At 42.7% G+C, this 22,704-nt stretch overlaps 1 protein-coding gene across 28 annotated transcripts in view; it reads left to right on the top strand.

The window, feature by feature from the left end:
- DTNA (dystrobrevin alpha) overlaps nt 1–22,341 on the top strand; it is a 420,448-nt gene extending 398,107 nt beyond the window's left edge. For 20 of the 28 annotated variants that reach the window (XM_021096252.1, XM_021096230.1, XM_021096248.1 and 17 more), the window contains 6 exons: nt 4,682–4,841; nt 6,605–6,694; nt 8,207–8,375; nt 11,998–12,129; nt 14,618–14,666; nt 18,661–22,341. In XM_021096252.1, coding sequence (XP_020951911.1) covers nt 4,682–4,841; nt 6,605–6,694; nt 8,207–8,375; nt 11,998–12,082 — 504 coding nt within the window. In that variant the 3' untranslated portion in view covers nt 12,083–12,129; nt 14,618–14,666; nt 18,661–22,341. The remainder of the gene's footprint in view (nt 1–4,681; nt 4,842–6,604; nt 6,695–8,206; nt 8,376–11,997; nt 12,130–14,617; nt 14,667–18,660) is intronic. The other 8 variants (XM_021096251.1, XM_021096253.1, XM_021096231.1 and 5 more) reach the window with 2 other exon arrangements.

Genomic DNA, 22,704 nt, shown 5'->3' on the forward strand with positions numbered 1-22,704 from the left:
GAAATGTACACAGGCCAGAAATGATGGATTTTACCATCTTAGGTTCACTGTCCATTATTCCCTTGGCCATCCTCTCTGGCGGATAGTCTATGGAGCAGTGGAGTGATCAAGAATGGGGGAGAGGTAATTCGCATCATAAATAATCAACTGCAATATTAGGACTAACATCTAGTATTCAAAAGCATACCCTCGCTGTCTCCCTTCCTCTCTCTCTCACTCTCTTGCTCTTTCTCTCTCCTGTCTTTTTCTCACACTTCTTTCAAATTAGGAATTGATTAATTCTAAAAAAGTAAAAATTGTCTCTCTACTTTTTTTAAAGCCTTAAAAAAATAAACCCTCTAGTTCAGGATAAAGACTAAGCCCCTCTTATGACACTGGAAGCCCCCAAACCCAGTTCCACCTTTGCCCAGCCTCATTCTGCTCCACTCCCCATGGCAAACCAGGTGTACCCACCATACTGCCCTCCCCAGAGTATCTCCAGTGCCCCTCACACTCTTAGTACCTTACCTGTCATACTTCAAACCCCTGGAATGCTCTTCCCCCCATACTTCTTTTCTGCCTGGAAATTTCCGCTCTAAGATCCAAGTCAAATGGTGCCTCCTGTCTGACCAGCCAGAATTAGCCACCTCATCTGTACCCCACCACAAGCCTGTGATGACAGTAAATATGTGTTGGAAGAATGGAGGAAAAGAGGGTTAAATGTAACTAACACTGCTTTCTGTACCTTCCCAGGCCGTTATGTAAAACCAGCCTGACTGCGCAGCCTTCTTAGCCAGACTTGAGAAGCTGGCTTTTCCTTCATAATCCCAATTACTCCTTCTCATAGTCACCTGCTGTGCCATTTCTCCAGGCAGAGCTGTTTCCATGGTTAGATATTTGGCCTTCTCCTTACAGCATCCTTCCTTTCTGGTGCTGAATGGGAACCCAAGTAATTCCTGGGGGGAAAAACATCAGAAAATTTATGGACCTTGTCAGACTTTTTAAAAATTGATACAACAGCAGGTTGAGTGGACTCAGAATGGAGGGTAAAAATAAATTTTTCATTTATTCTCTAGGAAGAGAGCTATTTTAAATTTGCCAAGTATGATGTATGTTTTCCTTTTTCCATAAATCAACTCTCTTCTCAGGAATTTGAGATCTATATATTGATCGGCACGGACCATTGTCCCTTAAGTCTTTGCTCCATTAATCATCAAGTAATTTCCAGGAAAGGATGCTCACAGAGATGATTCACTCTAACTCTTCTGGAGTTCTTAGTCGACAACCATGCTTCAGAACCAGAGCAGAGGCCACCGTTACCTGTGAAAATGATATCTTCCCTGCTCTACCCCAATGCCAAGAGGCAACTGCCCTTCTCTAGTGGTCCTACAAGAACAGCAAAAAGCCCAGAGGCAGTGTTCCCAGCAGTAAGTCTGCTATGCATCAAACTGGCCAGTGTCCTGACAAAGAGAGATGGGGCCCTGATGGCCCAGAGAGCCAGGGTTCTACCCCCGCCCCCGCCCCTAGTCTGGGCAAAGACCAACCATGATGGGGTAATGACAAGTTGTGGGAAAGATGCAGCTGAATTCTTACTTCAGTTTGGAATCTTCCACCTAAATTCTTCACATAATCAGCCTGCTTGAAATTATACCAATTAGAGATCCATTTAGGATATGGTGGCTATTAGTCATGCACACATTTGTGTAATTTAGGTAGTGGTTTTTCTCTTAACACGTGACCACAGTTCATTATTTTTCTCTGAACACAAGACCACTAGTGGGAGATTTGAAGACAGGAAGCAGGCAGGAAGGAGTAGGAAAAGTGGACTTTGGAGACTTTTTGAAGGTCTTAAACAGGAAGAGGTGAAGCCAGTGTCGTATCCAAAAGGGAGGGGAGCGGCCCACACAAGCACCCTGTGGTACTCAAGCTACTCCCCATGACCCAGTAACTAAAGATGCTGCCTGGCCAGCAGAAAGCCCTAGACCAATGCTCCAATACCACTCCCCAGTGGGTTTGAATCCTACGCCTTCTCTGTCTTCAGATCGCTAAACCTTTCTTTGTTAGTGAAGCGTGTGATTGTTGACCCAGTGCCCACAATCCTGAGAACCTGTGGTGCCATGGGAAAGCCCTGGCCTTGTAGCCTATAAGCTTGGGAACCATTTTATCTCTGTCATTCACTAGCTCAGCGACTAGTAACTAGCTACACACTAGCTTGAGTAACCTAATTATCACCTCTGAGCCTCAGCTTGCTAACCTGAAAAACGGGAATAATAATAATAATATCTCATAGGGTTGTTGAAAAGATTAAGTGAGGTAGATGGGATTGACGTGCCTTCTAGACTGCAAATTGCTGTTCAAGTCTAAACTCCTGGAGTTCCCGTCGTGGCTCAGTGGAAACGAATCTGACTAGTATCCATGAGAATATGAGTTTGATCCCTGACCTCTCAGTAGGTTAAGGATCTGGCATGCCCTGAGCTGTGGTGTACGTCACAGATGTGGCTTGGATCTGGCATTGCTGTGGTTGTGGTGTACGACAGTGGCTACAGCTCCAATTCAACCGCTAGCCTGGGAACCTCCATATGCCATGGGTATGGCCCTAAAAAGACACAACACACACACACACACACACACAAATATAGCTCCTATCATACCTAGCACTGATTAGTGGGAGGTAAAACAGAGCAGTGTATGTGTTTTAGACACTGTAAATGACATCCTAAATGGAGTTTTATTATTATGGTGAACCTCCTATCACAGAAGAGGATCTGGCTTTCGGAGGTGAGAACATAACCCACACTGTGTAGCCAAGAGCTACACAGCTTCTTCTTCCAATCCCTCTGTCCACCTTCCTGTCTCCAGTCCCTCCTCCCAGCTGCACCTGGTTCCTTGGTAAAGGGACCAGATGAGGAGCCCTGCTGAGAACCCTGCCTTGAAAAGGATGCACAGGAGAGGTTGCCAGTGAGAGGCACCTGACCTCAGGGTATCTGCCCAACACCTGTCTCCTTTAAGGGACCCTCCAGTAGCCGTAGCCCAACCAGGTCCCCACAACCCAAAGCAGGCCGAGCATCCGGGCTCAAGCTGCAGCCCAGGCTCTCTAGCTCCATCTCCTGGGCAATTCTTTTCATCTCTCTGAGCATTGTGGTCCATAACCACACCTTTAGCGCAATGGGACCTCCTACAACAAATGAGGGTGCATGAAAACCCTTGTATGTGGCAAAGCAGGACGCAAACGTGAAGTGACTTATTATTGGCGTGGGAAGCAAGGAAATGCCCAGGTAGCTGAGAAGCAGAGGTTTCACGGTAATGACACTGAGCTGCCAGAGTTCGCTGGGGGAAACCAGACCCATCCTGGAGCAGGCTGGGGCGAGTGGGCTACAAAGCATCGCAAGCGGGCACACTTCTCTTCCTTAGGCCGGACAGGCCTTCCAAGGTACTGTTGTGAGTGAAAGAGTGGAATCCTCAGCCCCTCGAGCATCACATGAGTTATTTTCTCTTTTGCTTCATTTTTAATTCTGGGTTTTTCTCCATTCATAGATTTGACTTTTATGTGTGATGCTGAGCCCTGGAAAGCTAACAGCATGGCATTTTGCAGGATTGATGTGTATTTTAACTGCAAGCAGCTGAACCCACAGCAAGGATCTAAATCCAATATTTCAGAGCACTGCTCTGATGGTGCATGCCTGGGGTTTGAGGGGGGTGATGGTGAATCTCTGGGCCTTGCTGTGGAAGAGTCCTCCCTCCCCCTGGCCAGACCTGACCAACTGGAATAGAATTTCTGTGCTGTTGTGTATGTGCTGCTTACCTTCTGTTATTCATACTGACTTGACTTCCTTTGTAAACTAATTATGAAAAGAGAGAAAATATTGCCCAGAGACCTCACCATAGAGACAAGGCTGTGAGATTCAAGGTGTGGCAGTCTCAGAACAATTTCATGCTGAAGGACTGGAGTGCAAAGATAAATGGCTTTTAAGTTGTTTCCTCCTATTTCAAATCCCACTGTTCTTACTGCTAGAAAGCTGCCTTTGCATAGGTGAAGAGAAGGACATTTCCTACCTGAAACATTACCCCAAAATTAGAAACAGCGATTTCTTTTATTTCCTCTTCCCCATTTGAATCCCTGCGTCACAGAGCAATTTGACAAAGTCAGAATTTACTGTAAAATAGGGACTAAACGATTTATGCCTCATTTGATTCTTAATTTGAGATGTAATATATGCAATATGGCATGACATGATTTGAACTATAAATTATCCTCTACAGATGATGCCAGGAGAGACCGTTGAAAATTTAGGAAGTACATAAACCACACCCACCCCAAATAGTCTCTGAGTTTACATTTTAAACTTTCTCCTATTTTTTTTTCTATATAGAACTTCCTTTAAAGAGAAAATAAACACACCTTGTAATTATCACTAACTGTAGCTTCATTACCTAGGCAAACTCTCATATATTATAGAACAATGAGTGCTGTACTAATATTCGTAGCTTTCGATTTGTTACCAAAACTTCAGGTTCTGTACTCTAAGGTCCTAGATTATCTGCACCTGCAAATCAGATTTAGTATTATCATCTCAATTGCCTAGGATTTTCACCTGCTTTGGAATTCCATTGGCACCAAATTTTAACATTTGACTGAGGTATTGGGAATGGCATCTGGCACTTTCTTGGGAAAACAAATTAATGACTTGCATTGTCTCTCCAGACCCAGGGAGCAGGTTCTCCCCGCTCCTCCCCCAGCCACACCATCAGCAGGCCCATCCCCATGCCCGTCCGGTCTGCATCTGCCTGTTCCACCCCGATCCACACGCCTCAGGACTCTCTCACAGGGGTAGGGGGAGACGTACAGGAGGCGTTTGCACAAAGTAAGTGTCATTATTCCTTGCTGTGCTTTGCTTTTATGTGGCAAATAAGTATCAAGGATTTCGTGGATTGGAGTTATCAGAACCGCACCATGGATGTTCTAGGGTATTCCGTGGTTTGCAGGCCTGGCCTGCAAGACCTTTTAGAAACTCCTTACCCTGTTCTGTTCTTCCCTTCACCATCTTATCTTCTTTTGGCTTCCCTTGCCCTGCCCTGTTATGGTTTTGGCTTTGGTTTTTAATGTCTTTGCTCATTAAAGGAAGGGAAGGGAAATCCTTTCAGCTATACCCCAGGAAATTTGCAAAGGTAATGCATTTTAAAGTTCTGAAAGGTCTTATTTCCTGCTTTCTTCTCTTTACACCAAAGCAAACTCAAGCTTGAGATTAAACAATCCTATCTCCTTAGACTTGACGTGATCAAGAAAGATGTTTAAGGAATTCCCATTGTGCTGCAGCAGAAAGGAATCCAACTAGTATCCATGAGGATGCGGGTTCAATCCCTGGCCTTGCTCAGTGGGTCTGGGATCTGGCATGAGCTGTAGTGTGAGTCGCAGACATGGCTCAGATCCCGTGCAGCCCTAAAAACCAACAACAACAAAAAAAATGGATGTTTTCTCATTTTACAGACGCCTTAAAGAGTTGAATCATTGCCTCTGCGACTTGGGACTAGGAGGCAAGGCTATAGTTAATAGGGGAGGGGAGTTCACTGGTGGCTCAGCAGGTTAGGGATCCTGCATTGTCACTGCTGTGGCTCCGGTTTGAACCCTTGCCCAGGAGCTTACACATGCCATGGATGGAGCCAAAAAAAAAAGGAAGGCAAAGAGTGATGTGAGATAACACAACATTCTCCCACTCCTCTTCCACTTTTGTACTTTGGGGGGTAGGATGGTTCCAAAGCTAGTGACCTTATTCATTAAGAAATATTTTAACACTTTATAAAATAAAGAGCTCATCCTACATAAGTTCATCTGTAAGTCAAGTATTTGGAATCTTGAGGCTTTTTTCCCAAAGATACTATGGATTTAGTCCACTGTTCCATGTCTACCTGTCCCACTCCCAAGCCAGCCCACAAATACCCATTTAACCCTATTGTGATGGAAACCTCATCATAATCTTTCTCTACCATAGAGAAACATGGTTGAAGTCCCAATTCAGGGTACCAGGCCCATTCTTCTGCCCATGACTTGGCAACAGGAGCGAGACTCCTTACCCCTTTTCCGCACTCTGAGGACCTTCAGTGCATGGGGTTTCCATTCCCAGGAGGTATCTGAAATGATAGGGGGAGCTCAGGACCCTGATGGGAGTTAGAGGCGGCAGTGATAGAGATCAGAATCTGGTGTGCTCACAGCCACCAGGTAATGGCTAAAGCTATGGCAGCTGCTGGGAAGGCCCAGCTCTCATGGCAAAACCAGACTTTTCATCTGTGTCGGTTAGTCTGAAGATAGTCTTGACCATACAAGCTGGTTTACCTGGGACCAGTTCACACTATCTTATTATTAATACCGTCCCTTCACTTGTAAAGTTGTCCCAATTTGGACAATAAGTTCTAGGAACCCTGATCAATTGCCATGTCATCTTACATCCAAGGCCACTGCCCTGAAAAACTATTTGGGGGTAGGAATGAACCAAAGCACTTCTGAAAGGAGAGTCTTAGACTTTTTTGCTTTAGGATATCAATGGAAATGATAAACAGCATAAAAAATTAAAAAAAAATAAGAAAAAGGAAAGCTTTGATTTTTTTCTTCTCATTATCATTCTTTCTTAAGGTTCAAGAAGAAATTTAAGGAATGACTTACTAGTAGCTGCGGATTCCATCACTAACACTATGTCCTCTCTCGTCAAAGAGCTGAATTCTGGTGAGTCCCTGGTCCCCTCTCATTTGTCTGCTCATTGCAGAGAGACACATAAGTTTCTGTTAGCAACCTGTGCATTATCAAATATTAAAAGATTTTTTAAAGATCTGTGTGATATTTTGTTGGTATATCTGATTTTTTTAGGGCCATTTACCTTTTAGTGATAAGAAGGCTATGAATACATGCTTAAGGCAGAAAGTTTGAAAAATGCAAAAAAAAAAAAAAAAAGGAATAAAGGAAGATCTTAAAATTGGCTTGTAATTGCAGGATACCAAGTCAGCCACTGTTAAATATATCATGACCCAAAGTGACAGGAACCTAAAGTTATTTTATATGGTCACATGTCTTATTTAGACTCCGTTAATTTGGAACACATGGCTATTTGAATGAAGCCAAACTGAAATTTATCTTTTCAATATCACTAAAGAAAGATCTGCCCAGAAAATAAATAGCGTAAAATCGCAACACCCTTCATCCTAATAATACCACATGGAGTTTTAAAATTTTAACAGCATGAATAAGCAAGTAAATATCTTATACCAGTTACTAATACATCTCATCTATTCCTTAAAGCCCATCTAGCAAGATATCTCTTTGGCAGTGCTACAGTCATTTAGTTGAGATAACAACAACTGTAAGAAATAAAACTTCAAGATTAAAAAAATTTCTGGATTTAAGTTTCTTAAAGCCTTTATAGGGAGTTCCCATTGTGGCTCAGCAGGTTACAAACCTGATTAGTATCCATAAGGATGTGGTTCGATCCCTGAGCTCACTCAGTGGGTTGAGGATCTGGCACTGCCATGAGTTAGGGTGTAAGTCATGGAATCAGCTCGGATCTTGCATTGCTGTGGCTATGGTGTAGGCTGGCAGCTATAGCTCTGATATGACCCTGGCCTGGGAACCTCTATATGCCACAGGTGTGGCCCTAAAAAGACCCCCCCCAAAAAAAGCCTCTATAATTAGAATTAAAGCAATGAAAGTTGTTGCTGTTATTTTAGATTGATTACCGAATAGGATAAAAAGGACAATAGTTAATAATCATGATTAATGGCATGTAACCACTGCCCTAGCAAATGATGACTAAAATTGTTATTCTCATTATGGACATTTCAAGTACATTCAAAAGTTTATGCTCTTATAATATTTTCAAATATTAAGTGAATATTTTAGTCTTCTATGTCCTAAGTTAAAGTAATATTAAGCAAAAGCAACAACAGTTTTAATAAAGATTGTCGTAGAGGGGAAAAATAGAAGATTCGAGAATCAAGTCAGTTATGAACACAAAAATTCATGGCATTATTAAGCTAAAAAAAGACAATACAGTATATTAAATGATTTTATGGTAATTCGTATAAGCATCAATTCTCATTTTGAAAAAAAAATGAACACTTAAATGATTTATGTAGAATAACTAGTCAGTGTTTTATAAAGCACAGATTGGTTTAAGCCTAGCCCTTATTTGCCAATTATAAAAGAATCTAAGTCATTCTTTACTTTTTCAATTGTACCTAATAGAAGTGGGGAGTGAAACGGAGAGTAATGTGGATTCTGAATTTGCACGGACTCAATATGAGGATCTGGTTCCATCACCAACCTCTGAAAAGGCTTTTCTAGCACAAATCCATGCCCGAAAACCCGGGTACCTTCATGGAGGAGCCACCCCGAGCAGCATGCGTGGGGACGTGTGAGTATCTTCTCCTGGGGGATATTTTCTCTGTAACAGAACACTCTGCAGGGAGCATAGGAAAATAAAAACATGGTTGCTTGGTTTTTTATTTTGGAAAGGGACAATGCAGTTTCTTTTTCTGCCAGAAGAGGTAAAAGAGTACTATGTTTCAATTTGGCATTGTGGCTTTTTCCCCCCCTAACAATTTCCAGGGTATCAATAACCAAAACCAACCAATGCTTATTGAGAGCCTGGCTGGCCCAAGGCACTGTGCTAATTGGATATAAAATAGAGTTTAAAAAAAATCGCCCCCAGCCTCTCAGGACTTGTAGACTCGTTCAGGAAATAAATCATCCTATCTTATTCACTAGATAAGAATTTACTAGATTTGCTCCTAAAGGACCTGGTGGAGTTCCCGTCATGGCGCAGTGGAAATGAATCCAACCAGGAACCATGAGGTTGCGGGTTTGATCCCTGGCCTCGATCAGTGGGTTAAGGATCCAGCGTTGCCGTGAGTTGTGGTGTAGGTTGCAGATGCTGCTTGGATCTGGTGTTGCTGTGGCTCTGGTGTAGGCTGGCAGCTGTAGCTCCGATTGGACCCCTGGCCTGGGAACCTCCCTATGCTGCAGGTGCAGCCCTGAAAGGACAAAAGACAAAAAATAAATAAATAAATAAAATAAAGGACCTGGTGATCTGAAGAGGTCTCTGTTCAGAGTGGGAATAAACATCATGATATACATACTTGTGGTTGAAATAAGCAAATGCATAAAATCTCCTTATAAAGCAATCCAATTTACTTGATTTGTTGCATATGTATAAACCTGACCTTCAAAAACATTTTGCAGAGATTTTCACCCAATTAGGCTTCTGTAGCTTGACAGGAGCCAACAGAATCAGTGACATCCCCTCTAGACTTTCTGTGACCTTGGATCAGCTTAAACTAGTTGGGCAGAGGAAACCAAAGCTAGGAGAGACCTGCAGAACTCAGCTTGGGAAGGAAAAGAATAAAATGAAGGAAGGGAAGTATGTGGAGTTCTGAGACATGTGGGCAGGGGCTTACCAAGAGGCTGGAAAAGGGGAATTGATAAACAGTTTAAAACACTGCAAGAGTTCCAGTTGTGGCTCAGTGGAAATGAATCTGACTAGCAACCTGAGAACACGGGTTTGATCCCTGGCCCCACTCAGTGGGTTAAGGACTGCAGTTGCTGTGAGCTGTAGTGTAGGTTGTAGACTCCAGCATTGCTGTGAGCTATAGTGTAGGCCAGCAGCTGCAGCTCTGATTCAACCCCTAGCCTGGGAACTTCCCTATGCCAAGGGTGCAGCCCTGAAAAGCAAAAAAAAAATTTTTAAATTTTTAAAAATAAAACACTACAGAGGAGTGAGACTGCTTCATGTTATAAGTGCACATGACTAGTCTATGAAACTAAACTGGCTGTTTGAAAGACCCAAGGAAGAAACTAACCAGAGGCCTTTCTGGTGTTCTGGCTCTCCATCCAAGTAGGGAGTAAAAGACCAGTAATAATGGGGAATTATAAATAGATAGGATTTGAAAGCAAGCTGTGAAAAGGCAAAGCCTAAGATCAAAAGAAAAGTTATAATTTTAAATGGCAGGAGGGAAGCTGCTGCTTTTAATTTTAGTTTCCTTTCTTATCCTTTTCTCTATAATTCAGAATTATTTGATTTGTTGGTTGTTCAAAATAGTGAATTAGTTGTCATCAACTTAAGTCTGGTACATATCTATTTGATTTTTTGTAATTAAGCATTTACATGGCAGTGACCTAAAATTTTTTTCTTTCAATCCTAAAATCCAAGACTGTAACTAAAGCCACTCCCCTCTGCTGTCCCTGGCATGTTATTGACAGTATCAGCTACCACTGTGGCTGCAGTGGAGGGGGTGGGGGCAGAGGCAGGATGGGAAGAGAAAGTTCACTAAGGCCTCACAGACCTATTTAGGCTGGCCCCAAACCTCTAAAAATAACAAGAACATGTCATCCAGACATAAATAAACATGAACAATGGCATTTAGTTCCAACCCAGAAACTTCTACTTGACCACTCTTTTTATTTTAGGGGATGTTTTAATATCTGTACTATCTAAACGTGTCCTGTGTTTTACCCTGAGAATATTTCAGTCCTATGACTTAGGTAGTGATCTTTTGTCAGGCCCAGGAAGAGCTTTAGACATGCTGGGATGAAAAGATGGGGAGAGAGGGGTCACACATTAATGGATGGGATCATTCTTATCTATTTATTTCACCATAGAATTGGACAGTGGAAATGGAGTCCCTAAATTCAGAGCCAGTGAATTTTTTTTTTTTTTTTTTTTTTGTCTTTTTAGGTCTGCACCACCTGTGGCATATGGAGGTTCCCAGGCTAGGGGTCGAATTGGAGCTGTAGCCACTGGCCTACACCGCAGCCACAGCAATGTGGGATCCAAGCCATGTCTGTAACCTACACCACAGCTCACGGCCTTAACCCACTGATCAAGGCCAGGGGTCGAACCTTCGTCCTCATAGATGTTAGTCAGATTTCTTTCCGCTGAGCCACAATAGGAACTCCCAGAGCTAGTATAAATTTTTAAGATCAAGAGCTATGGGTTAGAGTATTAATCTTCCTGACATCAATCAGCTGATATTCTGAGACTTAATTCTACCATAAAAATAAAGCACAAGGGTCCGTGTGTCTATATACATACATAACACAAAGAGGGTTAGATTATGAACAAATATCCTTAATCATTATTTCACTAGAGGGCTCACTTTCCTTAGAGAAAAGGTTCTTGATTCTATTTTTCGTTTAAAGCCCCCAAATTGGGAAAATTAACCATTGCATTTAGAATGGATAAGCAATGAGGTCCTACTATACAGCTCAGTGAAGTATATCCAATCTCTTGGGATAGAACATGATGGAAGATAGTATGAGAAAAAGAATGTATAAATATATGTATCTGACTGGGCCACTATACTGTATAGCAGAAATTAGCACAACACTATAAATCAACTATAATTTAAAAATAAAATATGTACTTTTTTTAAAAAAAGATAAATCTGCTTTTTTTTTTTTTTTTTTTTGTCTGTTTTTAGGGCTGCACCCATGGCATATGGATATTCCCAGGCTAGGGGTTAAATTGGAGCTGTAGCCGCAGGCCTATTCCACAGCCACAGCAACACCAGATCTGAGCCATGTCTGTGACTTCCACCACAGCTCACGGCAATAACGGATCCTTAACCCACTGAACAAGGCCAGGGATCGAACCAGTGTCCTCATGGGTACTAGTCAGATTCATTTCTGCTGAGCCACGATGGGAACTCCAAGCCTGCCCTTTTTAAGACTGACAAACATTTAAAAGACAACTCCTTCCTGCAAAACCCTAGAAAAATATAGACAACATTGATCCCCAGACTGCCATAGGAAATTGCCCAGGAGAAAACCTTGATCATCTATTTCTCCAGCTTCCAAAGCTTTTCTAATGTTTTCCATTAGGTCAAAGAAGATACTGGATTAACGTGAACTGAAGCAAAGGAGTGAATCGGAGGATTAAATGAATGTGCCCCCCCCCCCAACTATAGCTAACACATGATTTCCACTCATACTTTCCTTTTAAGATTTTCTCCAAAACACCCTCTGTGGTTGATTCTCAGGGTGACAGAAGATGGGGACCCCTACGTGCGGCCAGAGGATGAGAACTATGAAGATGACTCTGTCCGGCAGCTGGAAATGAGCTGAAGATGGAGGAATACCTGAAACAGAAGCTACAGGATGAAGCCTACCAGGTACTGAGAGCTGGCCCCACACCACCCACCACAGCTGCCCCAGGCCCTTGGTAGCTGGATCTTCTCCATTCCCCCCAAATTCAGTGCCTTCTCCTTCCTTCCACCCTCCCTTTCTGGAACATTCTGACAGAACTCCTTAGTCCATGGATTCTAGACAAGAAAAATGTTCAGTACTTCTTCTGGCTGTCACTCACCATGTATTCTTATAAACTCTGAGCCAGAGAGTAAAAAGAGGGCTTCCATGTTAGTGGAGACATGGTGACCAACAGTCCAGAGTCCCCCAAAATCATTAGGAAAATGCTTTTTTAAAAAAGGTACATGAAGTTGCCATTGTGGCACAGGGGAAATGAATCCGACTAGTAGACTAGTATCATGAAGATGGGGGTTCGATCCCTGGCCTCACTCAGTGTGTCGGATCCAGCCTTGCTGTGAACTGTGAGGCAGATCGCAGAGGCAGCTCAGAACTCACATTGCTGTGGCTGTAGCTCCAATTTGACTCCTACCCTGGGAACTTCCATATACTATGGGTGTGGCCCTAAAAAGCACAACGAACACACCAAAAAAAGATACAGGAGTTCCCATTGTGGCTCAGCCAGTCAAGGACGGATGTTGTCTCTCTGAGAATGCATGTTGATCCCTGGCCTCACTCAGTAGGTTAAGGATCCAGCGGTGCCATAAGCTGCAGTGTAGTTTGCAGATGTGTCTTGGATCTGGTGTTGCCATGGCTGTGGTGTAGGATGGCAGCTGCAACTCCAATCTGACCCCTGGCCCAGGAACTTCCATATGCCACACATGTGTTCCTTAAAAAAAGAAGAAAAAAAAAATTTTAAAGATACAGTCGGCCCTCTATACCCACAGATTTGAAACCTATGGATACTGAGGTTCAACTATAAGGGATCTGAGCACCTGTGGATTTTGGTGTCTGCAGGGTGGGGGTATCCTGGAACCAGTCCCCTGTGGATACTGGGGGATGATTGTGCCGAAAACAAGAGGCAAGGAAGTTGAATACGTGTAAATATATCCCCTCCCTTGATTCATTGTCCTCAGCTTCCCTCATATCAAATGTCAAGGAGTTAAAAAGTAATAAACCTCACCAAGAAAAGTTGGGGGAACTGCAGGCCCATGTTCAGCAGGGTGTGGTTGGACAAACTGTCTTATCTACTGGAGCATATTTATCCATCTGAGAATCACTGGACATAACAAACACACACAATTGGGAATAAATGCAGTTAGTAACTCATCCTCAAGGGGATACATTTTCCCCATGAAGACTGTTCTGCTGTCATGTTTGTTTTCTTGTATGTTTCTCTTCCCTCTGTTTTGTTGGGGTTCTGGGAGTTGAGGGGTGTTTGGCTGGTTGAGATCTGCTGCCTCCCAGGCCCCTGTGTGTTATTGTATCATGTCAGGCTTTCTGGCCAATGGCCAGACAGCTTTCTCTACCCTTTTTGGCCAGCAGTAGCCCTCTTGTACTGTTTGTGAAGGAAAGAGAAGCAGAGAAAATAAATGATCTCTCCTTCTCAACTGTTTATCAATTAAGTTTGGAGATATTTTCCCAAAAATAAGAGAACAAAAGGGAAGCCCACCAACTCCACTTAGACAATATAACACGGAAGTTTTGCCTCTTTGGAATGTTCCATTATTAGCCTTTTTAGTTGAACAGCAGCATTTCAGGAGCCTATCTTACAAAACCAACAGTAGCCAGATACATAAAGCTATACTTCAACGCTACAGAAACAGAGATGCCTCCAGTGCAGACCACAAAGGATGCTCTTTCTTCTTGACTTCTATGGCCTGACCACAGGAGGAAATTAGCCCAGGTGCAGCTCCAAGGTATCTCTGGGAACTCTGAGAGATGGTGTTCCTAAACATATCTCATTTGGCTCTGCTGCATAGAGGGAGACAGAGAGTTAAATAATTGATATTCTAAATTATGCTGTTACAGGTGCCTGTTAGGCCTCCCTCTTTGAGCTCATATCAGTTTCTGGATTTGGGTGACAACAGAAACGAATTCTAGATTTTTTTTTAAAAAAAAGGAGTCGTTTCATATGACATTAGATTTTTATTTATTTTAGTGAATTAGGACTTTCACCTGATATCAACAAAAGGAAGGGAAATTCTATTAATAGCATCAGCTCCAATTGGAATTCAAGATGTCTCTGGTGCCTCTAAGCTCCTTCTCTCCCTCCTCTCCTTTCCATGCCCAGTGACTTCCAGGGAAAGGCAAACAAAAGGGCTAAGAGGTTATAACGGGCCAGTGTGTTCCCACTCAAGATGTATGCCCTGGAGGATGTTGGAGTGGTTTTCCCTGACTGCACTGTGAGCGTATGGTTGTTGGATGGATCAGAAAGTTACTCTCATCCATTGGACGCTCTCTTTTTCTCTCTCTGCCTGTCTTTCTGCATGGCTTCCACCCAAATCATTCACCAGCCTGACTGCATCACAGACTTGACATGTCACCTTTCTTGTTTGTGTCCTTTGTCACCCGCAGGTCAGCTTGCAAGGTTGAATGCAATATCCTTTTATCACTCTCCTCTCAAGTAAGTACCTTCTTATTTAGGAGGAAATGTGGCCACCATACACCGAATTCTGATAACGTTTAACTTCCATGCACAGTCACTCTCTCTTAGGTTTTCTCTATGATAAACTATCCTCCTTCCTGCTGATGTCAGAGAATCATCCTGATCCATGAAGCATTTCATTATAATCCAGTGGAGGGTTGACTAGGAGTTGACTTTTTACTCTATTAATGAGGGAAATTGGCACAGAAATTTCTGTAACACCAAAGATGCCCCAGAAACGTGGAGCTGTGATGCCACATCACTGATCCATAACAACATCCAATTTTTCAATCTCTCTAGCACTTGAGAAAGAAAAGTCGAGGCTTACTTAGCACTTACAGAGATGAGTCAGCTCCTTAATCCTGCTGTATTCAGGGCCCACATGATCAAAGTGTGTACCTTAACAAGTGAAAGCGAAAGCATGTATTATGAAAGAAAACAAGGAAGCAAAACATAGAGGAAAGCATCTTCAGCCTTATATGTTTGAAATAGCTGATTCAAATTCACTGTGGAATTCAGCAGGATATCAAATAAGCAAAAAAAAATTTATGGAGTTCCCGCTGTGGTGCAATGAGTTAAGAATCCAATAGCAGCAGCTCAGTTCACTGGGGAGTACAATCCCCAGCCCAGCACAATGGGTTAAAGGATCCAGCATGGCTGCAGCTGTGACATAGGTTGCAGCTGTGGCTCAGATTCAGTCCCTGGCCCAGGAACTTCCATATGCGCATGGGTGTAGCCATTAAAAAAATTTTTTTTTTACTCATTTATGTGGCATGTGATTCCCCTGCCCCAAAGAGCTTCCTTAATACATGGGAAATCCCCAATGAATTTTTTTTTTTAATGTAAAGAGAATAGCACTTGATTGACAGGATAACTTGACTGTAGTGGTCTAAAGCTTACATCTGGACTCCAACAGACTGATTTTAAATATGAGTTTCATCAAATCCTAGCAGCATGATCTTTGACAAATTCCTAGATCTCTGTGAGCCACTGTTCCCTCTGTACAACATATATCATAATACTAGCTCATAGAGGAATTGTATTCACTGGGATATAGTTTTTAAGGAGCTTGACATAGTGGCAGACACACTATAACTTTATTCTGAGCACACACATACATGCCTAGCACAATGCTCAGTGCTTCACAAGCAGTACAGTCTCTGGGAGCTGCTATAGTTATTATGTGAGTATATGAGAACCTCTGGGACTCAGAACTAGCTTGCTCACTCTACTTTGGTAAATAAGGCTGGGCCTCAGCTCTGTACAGTGATTTAATACACCTTCAGCTCCACTGTCCCAAAAATCTAGACAATGTCTGGCTCCAGCCAAGGGCCATTTAGATGTCCCGCATTACAATTCAAAGCTCACAGTCATCTGGCTGCACGGGCCCAAGGACATGAATCTACTTTAACTGTACAGTCTTTTCCCACCCATGGAATCCCCTAAGTCTATAGTGCAGTTATAGGTAACTGAACTCCAGCTGCTAAATTGAAAAAGGGATGTATATATCTCCTAAATGACATATCAATTAGTAAAGAAAACATTCTAAGAGTTCCCTGGTGACTTAGCAGGTTAAGGATCCAGCATTGTCACTGCTATGGCTTGGGTTGTTGCTGTGGCATGGGTTCAATCCCTGGCCCAGGAACTCCCGTATGCCGCAGGTATGGCCAAAAAACAAAAAGAATACATTCTAGCTCAAACACTACTGACCCCTTGCTGTCTTGGTCCTCAGGTTAAAACTAAGCAAGTAAAAATTAAGGTATAATTGTTATTGTGAAATATACTTTTGGAGCTGTGAGACCCTTTTGGTGTAAAAGGAAGAACATTTTTGGGGGCATTTGAGTCTGCCTCCTTGGACTTGAGAATGCTGTGCCACATGTTCTCCTGATTCATGATGACTACAGTGAAAAGAGTCCCAGGAGCTGTTTCTGAAAATATTCACTCCATTTATAGCAAATTTAGTCCCAGAGGAGCAAGGCTTTTCCTTTCATAGCACTTTGTTTTTCTGAGCTCCAGCAGTTTGATCATTTTTGTTCTGCACATTATTTCAACATTGTGGGTAACTCTTAGAAAAATATACTTTTGGAGTTCCCACTGTGGCTCAGCAGTAACAAACCCAACTAGTATCCATGAGGACACAGTTCGGTCCCTGGCCTCACTCATTGGGTTAAAGGATCTGGCATTGCTGTGAACTGTGGTGCAGATTGCAGATGCAGCTCAGATCTTGTACAGCTGTGGCTGTGGTGTAGTCCAACAGATGCAGCTCCAATTCCACCCCCTTAACCTGGGAACTTCCATATGCCGCACCTGAGGCCCTAAATGTACTTTTTTTTTTTTTTTTTTTTTTTTTTGGACCATGCCCATAGCAGGGAGTAGTTCCCAGTCCAGGGAGTGAGCCTGAGCCACCACAGTGACAACGCTGAGTCCTTAACTGCTAGGCCACCAGGGAATTCCAAACATATATATGTTTTTAAAAACCTAATCAAAGGGCTTTTTAAAAAGCCCTTGAGGAGTTCCCGTCGTGGTGCAGTGGAAACGAATCTGACTAGGAACCATGATGTTGAGGGTTCGATCCCTGGCGTCGCTTATTGGGTCAAGGATCTGGCGTTGCCGTGAGCTGTGGTGTAGCTCGCAGACAAGGCTCGGATCCTGCGTTGCTGTGGGTGGCAGCTGTAGCTCTGATTAGACCCCTAGCCTGGGAACTTCCACATGCCACGGGTGCAGTTCTAAAGAGCAAAAAAAAAAAAAAAAAGCCCTTGACATCAACCCTGATAAAAAGTAGCATTTGATTCTTCTCCATAAACACCAAAGGTTTCAGTACTCTGAAAGTTCTTAGGCCATTTTTTTAGCCAATTTGGCAGTGAAAAATTAAAATACTTGTAACCTCTACCATTTACTGCATCCTATCCTATACCTACCTAGCTGGCATTCCACAGGACACTAAATATAAACCAGCCTGTCACTAAAATCAGGAAATCAGGCAAAACTCATTTAGGACCTGATAGAACACTGCAGGAGCTAGTGGCTTTTCATCTTTGTTGCCAGTTCTATCCTACTGTAATTTGTCTTGATGTAGCCAGGAAATACAGCTGAAATTGTACAACCATTTATGTTATTGAAATCTATTTGTTTGGACATTCTGGCCACACCACAGGACCAGAAATTATTCCAAAGGCTATGCCTCTCTTCTCCAAGCCAATTTTATCAGCTCAAAGTCAATTAGGCATCCACAAAGCAGAGCTTTACATGACTGAGGGGCAAAAGGTAAAACACCAGAAACATGGAAGACTCAGCCTTGGCTCAAGAAGCGCTTTAGGGCTCTTTGAAGATAAATATGCATTTACCAACATGCTAACAAGAGTGAACAGAGTGAAACCTGATTTATTGCTTTTCAAGTAGCCACGCTGGGAGCAACAGTATACGTGAAGGTTAGCAGTCAAATTAGAGTGCACCGAAAACTTCTTTTGGGTCCATTCACATCTTGGGTTGGCCCCTTTTCCATCCCTCTGGCCATGTGGTATTCGCCTTGGCCAGCACAACTTGAGAAATTGCAGAACTGGAAGATCAAAAGTGAATTTTTTTTTTTTAATCAGCGTGGCATTCTGATGGTGAGTCAGTGCCTTCATGTCCTTGTCCAAAGGACTATATATATATATATGTATATATATATACATATATATATATAGTCTGTTTATGTTGCTTTAAACCTCCAGATACCTCCAATACCCACCAGGGAAGAGGCTCAGTATAGAAGATTCTTGTCCTCTTTGCTTTCAGAAGGGACTGTAGCCCCATGTCCTAGGACATCTATTCCTGATTGTCATAGGAAGGGAGTGTGTGTGTGTGTGTGTGTGTGTGTGTGTGTGTGTGTGTGACTCAGGGGGAAAAGGGAGGGATGCTAAGCTTCATCACCCTACTTTAGAGAACAGTTTCCATCTTTAAAAAAAAAAAATCACACATTGCTTATTCCCAGGCAAGCTATAGTCAGATGAAAGTAACATGAGAGCTGGTGATGAAGGACAGAGCTGCACCCACCCCCACAGAGGAGAAGACGGCAGCCTGGCAGCAGCCTCATCTCACGGAAGAGAAGAACCACCACATGCAGCAGCTCCCGACAGACCCCCACCCCCACCCCCAAAGACATGTCCTGCTGACAACAGCGCAGCTAACTTTCTGTTCTAAGATTTGTAGTTCATAGGTGTGTGTTTTGAGAAGGAAAAAAAAAAAAAAGACTTCTGTTCAAAGTTAACTTATCAGCTCCATCTTCTGTAACATGACTCATCCCTGGAAATGAAAACAAAGGCTAAAAACCCATGCTGCTGTTTACTCACAGCAGCAGTGTTAACAGGCATCTTAAACCTTTGCACATGATATTGAACCTGGTCAGTTTACAACAATATTAATACTGTTTATAGCTAGGAGTTTGATTTCTGAATTCTCTGAGATTTTAGCAAAACAATTGATTATATACACTGTACATTTTTTTTTTCACAGCAATTGGAAAAAAACAACCCCACTTGCAATTATTCACTAAGCCTGAAGGATTTGGTTCCTGAGGGTACAGACTCAGAGCCTCAAAGCCAAGAAGAGTCCTTGGCCTGCATGGTCTGCCTTTGGCTCCAAGTCTCTGAGAGCAGAGGCTTGAACCAAACATCCCAGGATAATCCAGTCTTTGGGGCTTCTTTCCAACTTGGGGTTGTTTTCTTTCAAAATACTCTAATCAGTCAGCCATAGAAGTTAGTGTAAATATTTTTTTTCCAAATAGATATCATATTCAAAAAAAAGGCAACATTCAAATTATATAGAATCTAGTTTTTAAAATCAGCACAGATCTTCTTAAAAAAAAACTGTGAACTCTGTTTTGAAATACTCGTTACTAAAGCTGTTTATAAACCACAGGTGCCATAAGATCCCCCAATGGACTCAAGTTATCTCTGCTCTTCCACGGGCTTGTTCCTCTCGGTTTAGCTTTAGGGAGCATGTTTCTAAAAGCACCGCTCATCCACCAGAACCCCCATCGGGTCGTTTGGAGGCCTTTCAGCTTTAAATGTACAGGCTTAAAGTGCGCTTGCAAACGTTCGCTCTCCTTGTATTTCTGAATGTGTATCGCCTTAGCTGGCTACCTGGCGTTCTGCATGCAGCCTCCTGTGGTCGCATGAGAGGAAAACAGGCTCTTCTAAACGAGCAGGGATTTCGCACTCTGGGAAAAGCTGATGTGCAAAAGAACAGTCAAGGAAGGAAGAATGGATGGCTCTGTTGATGGTCCTTCCTGAGGGCCCTCTTTGGGGAGCACTGAAGACCTCCTTTCGGGATTCTGGGAAATGGAAAAAATAATCTCATTTCAAGATTTGATGAAATAAAAATCCTGCAACATAGTGGATACGTTATACATAAATTGGCAGATTCTCTCCATTCCTGTCTCTCCTGGAAAAGAAGGAAAAAAGAGAACATCCTTTTTGATCAGCGGTTCTCAATACGTGTTCCCTGGACAGACAGCATCAGCGTCACCTGGGAGTTTATTAGAAATGCAGATTCTTAGGCTGTAACCCGACCTACTGCAGCAGAGATTCTGGGGATGGGGGCCATTAATCTGCATTTGAATAAACCCTCCAGGTGATTCTGATGCACACCAAAGTTTGAGAACCGCTGCTTTAGAATAAAGTTGTATGATAAAGTCTCTGAAAAGGCCTTATTCAGAATAAGCAAGATAGGTTCTGAGTCAACCTCAAAGCTTCAGCAGTTTGATTTTGCTTCCAGGGCTGGCAAAAACCTTCCCCCACCCCACAGAGTCCGTGGTTGGTGGGTGCCAAGCTGAGAAGAGACATCCTGAGATCTTCCAGCTCCCTCCCCAGAGGACTCAGAGATGTTTGTGTCTCTGTCTTTGGTCAGAAACCACCTCCTTGGCTGCCCTCTGGAACAAAATCATTCACCTCGGGGATAGTAAAGCTCTTGGTTGGCATTAGCAAGGAGCCCATGCTGCCCACTTGCTATACTTAATCGTATTTCCCACCAGAGAACCATCCTGACAAATGTCCCTGAAAATAGGCTAACACCAAAGGGACACGATTGCACAGTTCTCAGACTTCTTAGCCCGGTAGGTTTTATTGCGGGTTTTGTTGGTATAGCTTAACGTTCATCTCTTTCCCACTGCCCATCCTCTGTGAACCCGTACCTCTCTAGATGGAACAAGTGGCCACTGGTGCCTCATACTCAGTTCTTAAAACCACTACATCCCAGCTACCTACATGGCTGTCAGCTCTGACTCATAGCCGGGCAGTTCTTGAACTCAGAACTCTAACCCTGCAAGTGGCATTCAGCCACCGACTGGACCGGGCTGACAGATGTTGTCATCTTGTGTTTCTCCATCAAAACGTTTGTCTAAGGTTTGAACTCTTTTGTGGATGACTTTCCCCCGTCATAGCTTTCATTGCCAACTCCATCACACAGTTGTCGATAGCGTCTTACAAAGCCATTGCAAGGACTCTGGAAACTGCTGCCAATGACCAATTCCTGACTAACCAGCCACCTTTTCTTTCTCTTAGCTCCACGTCAGCACTGAGACCAGACTCAAGCACCCCTGTCCTGTAACCGAGACAAAATGGCGTGTGTTGTTTTGGGTTTTTGTGGTTTTGGGTGGGTTTCTTTCCTTGGCTCTCCAAATCTATTTCTGGGGCCCATTCTAATGCAAACCCAGCAGGTGTCATCTGTCCTGTCCATTAGATACCATTCTGTCTTGCGGGGGGGTATTTCTTTCTTGTTCCACGGTGAATTGCACATCCGTCTCCGTTTGAGATGATGGCCTATTAATGAGCACTGGTCCAACATAGCCAACCCTCCCCCACGGCACCAGGTTCATGGAGGCAAGGAGGAGGGCAAGATCTACTGTAGGGGATTCAGGAATCAGTCGTGGTTGGTCAGGACGAAAGTTGGGGTAAGTTTGGTTGGTCAGAGGGAGATGTGCTGGAGATTGTGAAAAACGGATTCTCGAATGATCTACTCTTAAGGCAGGGAAGGTTCATTTGTAAGTAGTAATGTGAACTGAATTACATAAGAGTGTGGCCTTTGTTGTGATATACTATGTATTTTCTTATATGCATGAGCCAAACTGTTGCATCATAATTTAGCACTGATGTCCGCTTTTATTTTGATCATCTTTGTCCACCCTTATTAGTTCTTGGCTGTTAACTGTAGATAAACTGTTGTAAATACGGCAACCTCTGGTTGCTGCTGTCACCTTGGTTCAATTCCGAGCAAGGAGCCACAAATAAGAACTCCACCGTGTCCTCAGAAGAAAGGGCATTTTTACCTTTGAACCAAAAAGAGAAAAAAAAAAATCAGAAGCATTACATCCTGAGGCTAATTAACTATAAGACATTTTTAACTCTGACTACTGTAATTTGACACCATTTGAAATAACCAATTCAGAGACACTAAAGATTTCACAACATTCATTGGTATGTAACAAAACTATTATGGTATGGGTTTGGTTTTTTTTGTTTTTTTTTGTATTGCTGTTAAGTATTGTTTTGTGTGTGTGTGTGTGTGTGTTGGAACCTCCTGGGGACATATTTTGAAGTGATTAAACTATTTAATTGTGTGTCTATATTTTGGAATGGAATTATTTCTTCATTAAAAAATGTTTTTAAAAACACTATATCTTGTGTATTTTGTTCCTTTGTTTCAATGAATTTTTCCTAAAGCAACATGACGTTAGTCTGCTCTAAGGAGAAAGATGACAGATCAGTATTTGCAGCATGAAACATGGACCACTGACTAAGGATCAAGCAATTGGGACAAAATATCTCACCTTTCCCTGCTTTTGGAGATGCAGGCTTTTTAATAAGACACTATCCTACTGCTCATAAGAAAAACTCATTATAATCAAGGTCAAACATCCACACATGGTCTCTTTTCTCCTCTTCCTCTTCTTCTTTCTTCTTTCTTTATTGGAAAAAATAACTAACATTTGTTATTATTTCAAAAAAGCTGTTTTATTTACATTTAATCCTCACAAGAT

Source organism: Sus scrofa, chromosome 6, assembly GCF_000003025.6.
Source record: "Sus scrofa isolate TJ Tabasco breed Duroc chromosome 6, Sscrofa11.1, whole genome shotgun sequence".
NCBI lineage: Eukaryota > Metazoa > Chordata > Mammalia > Artiodactyla > Suidae > Sus > Sus scrofa.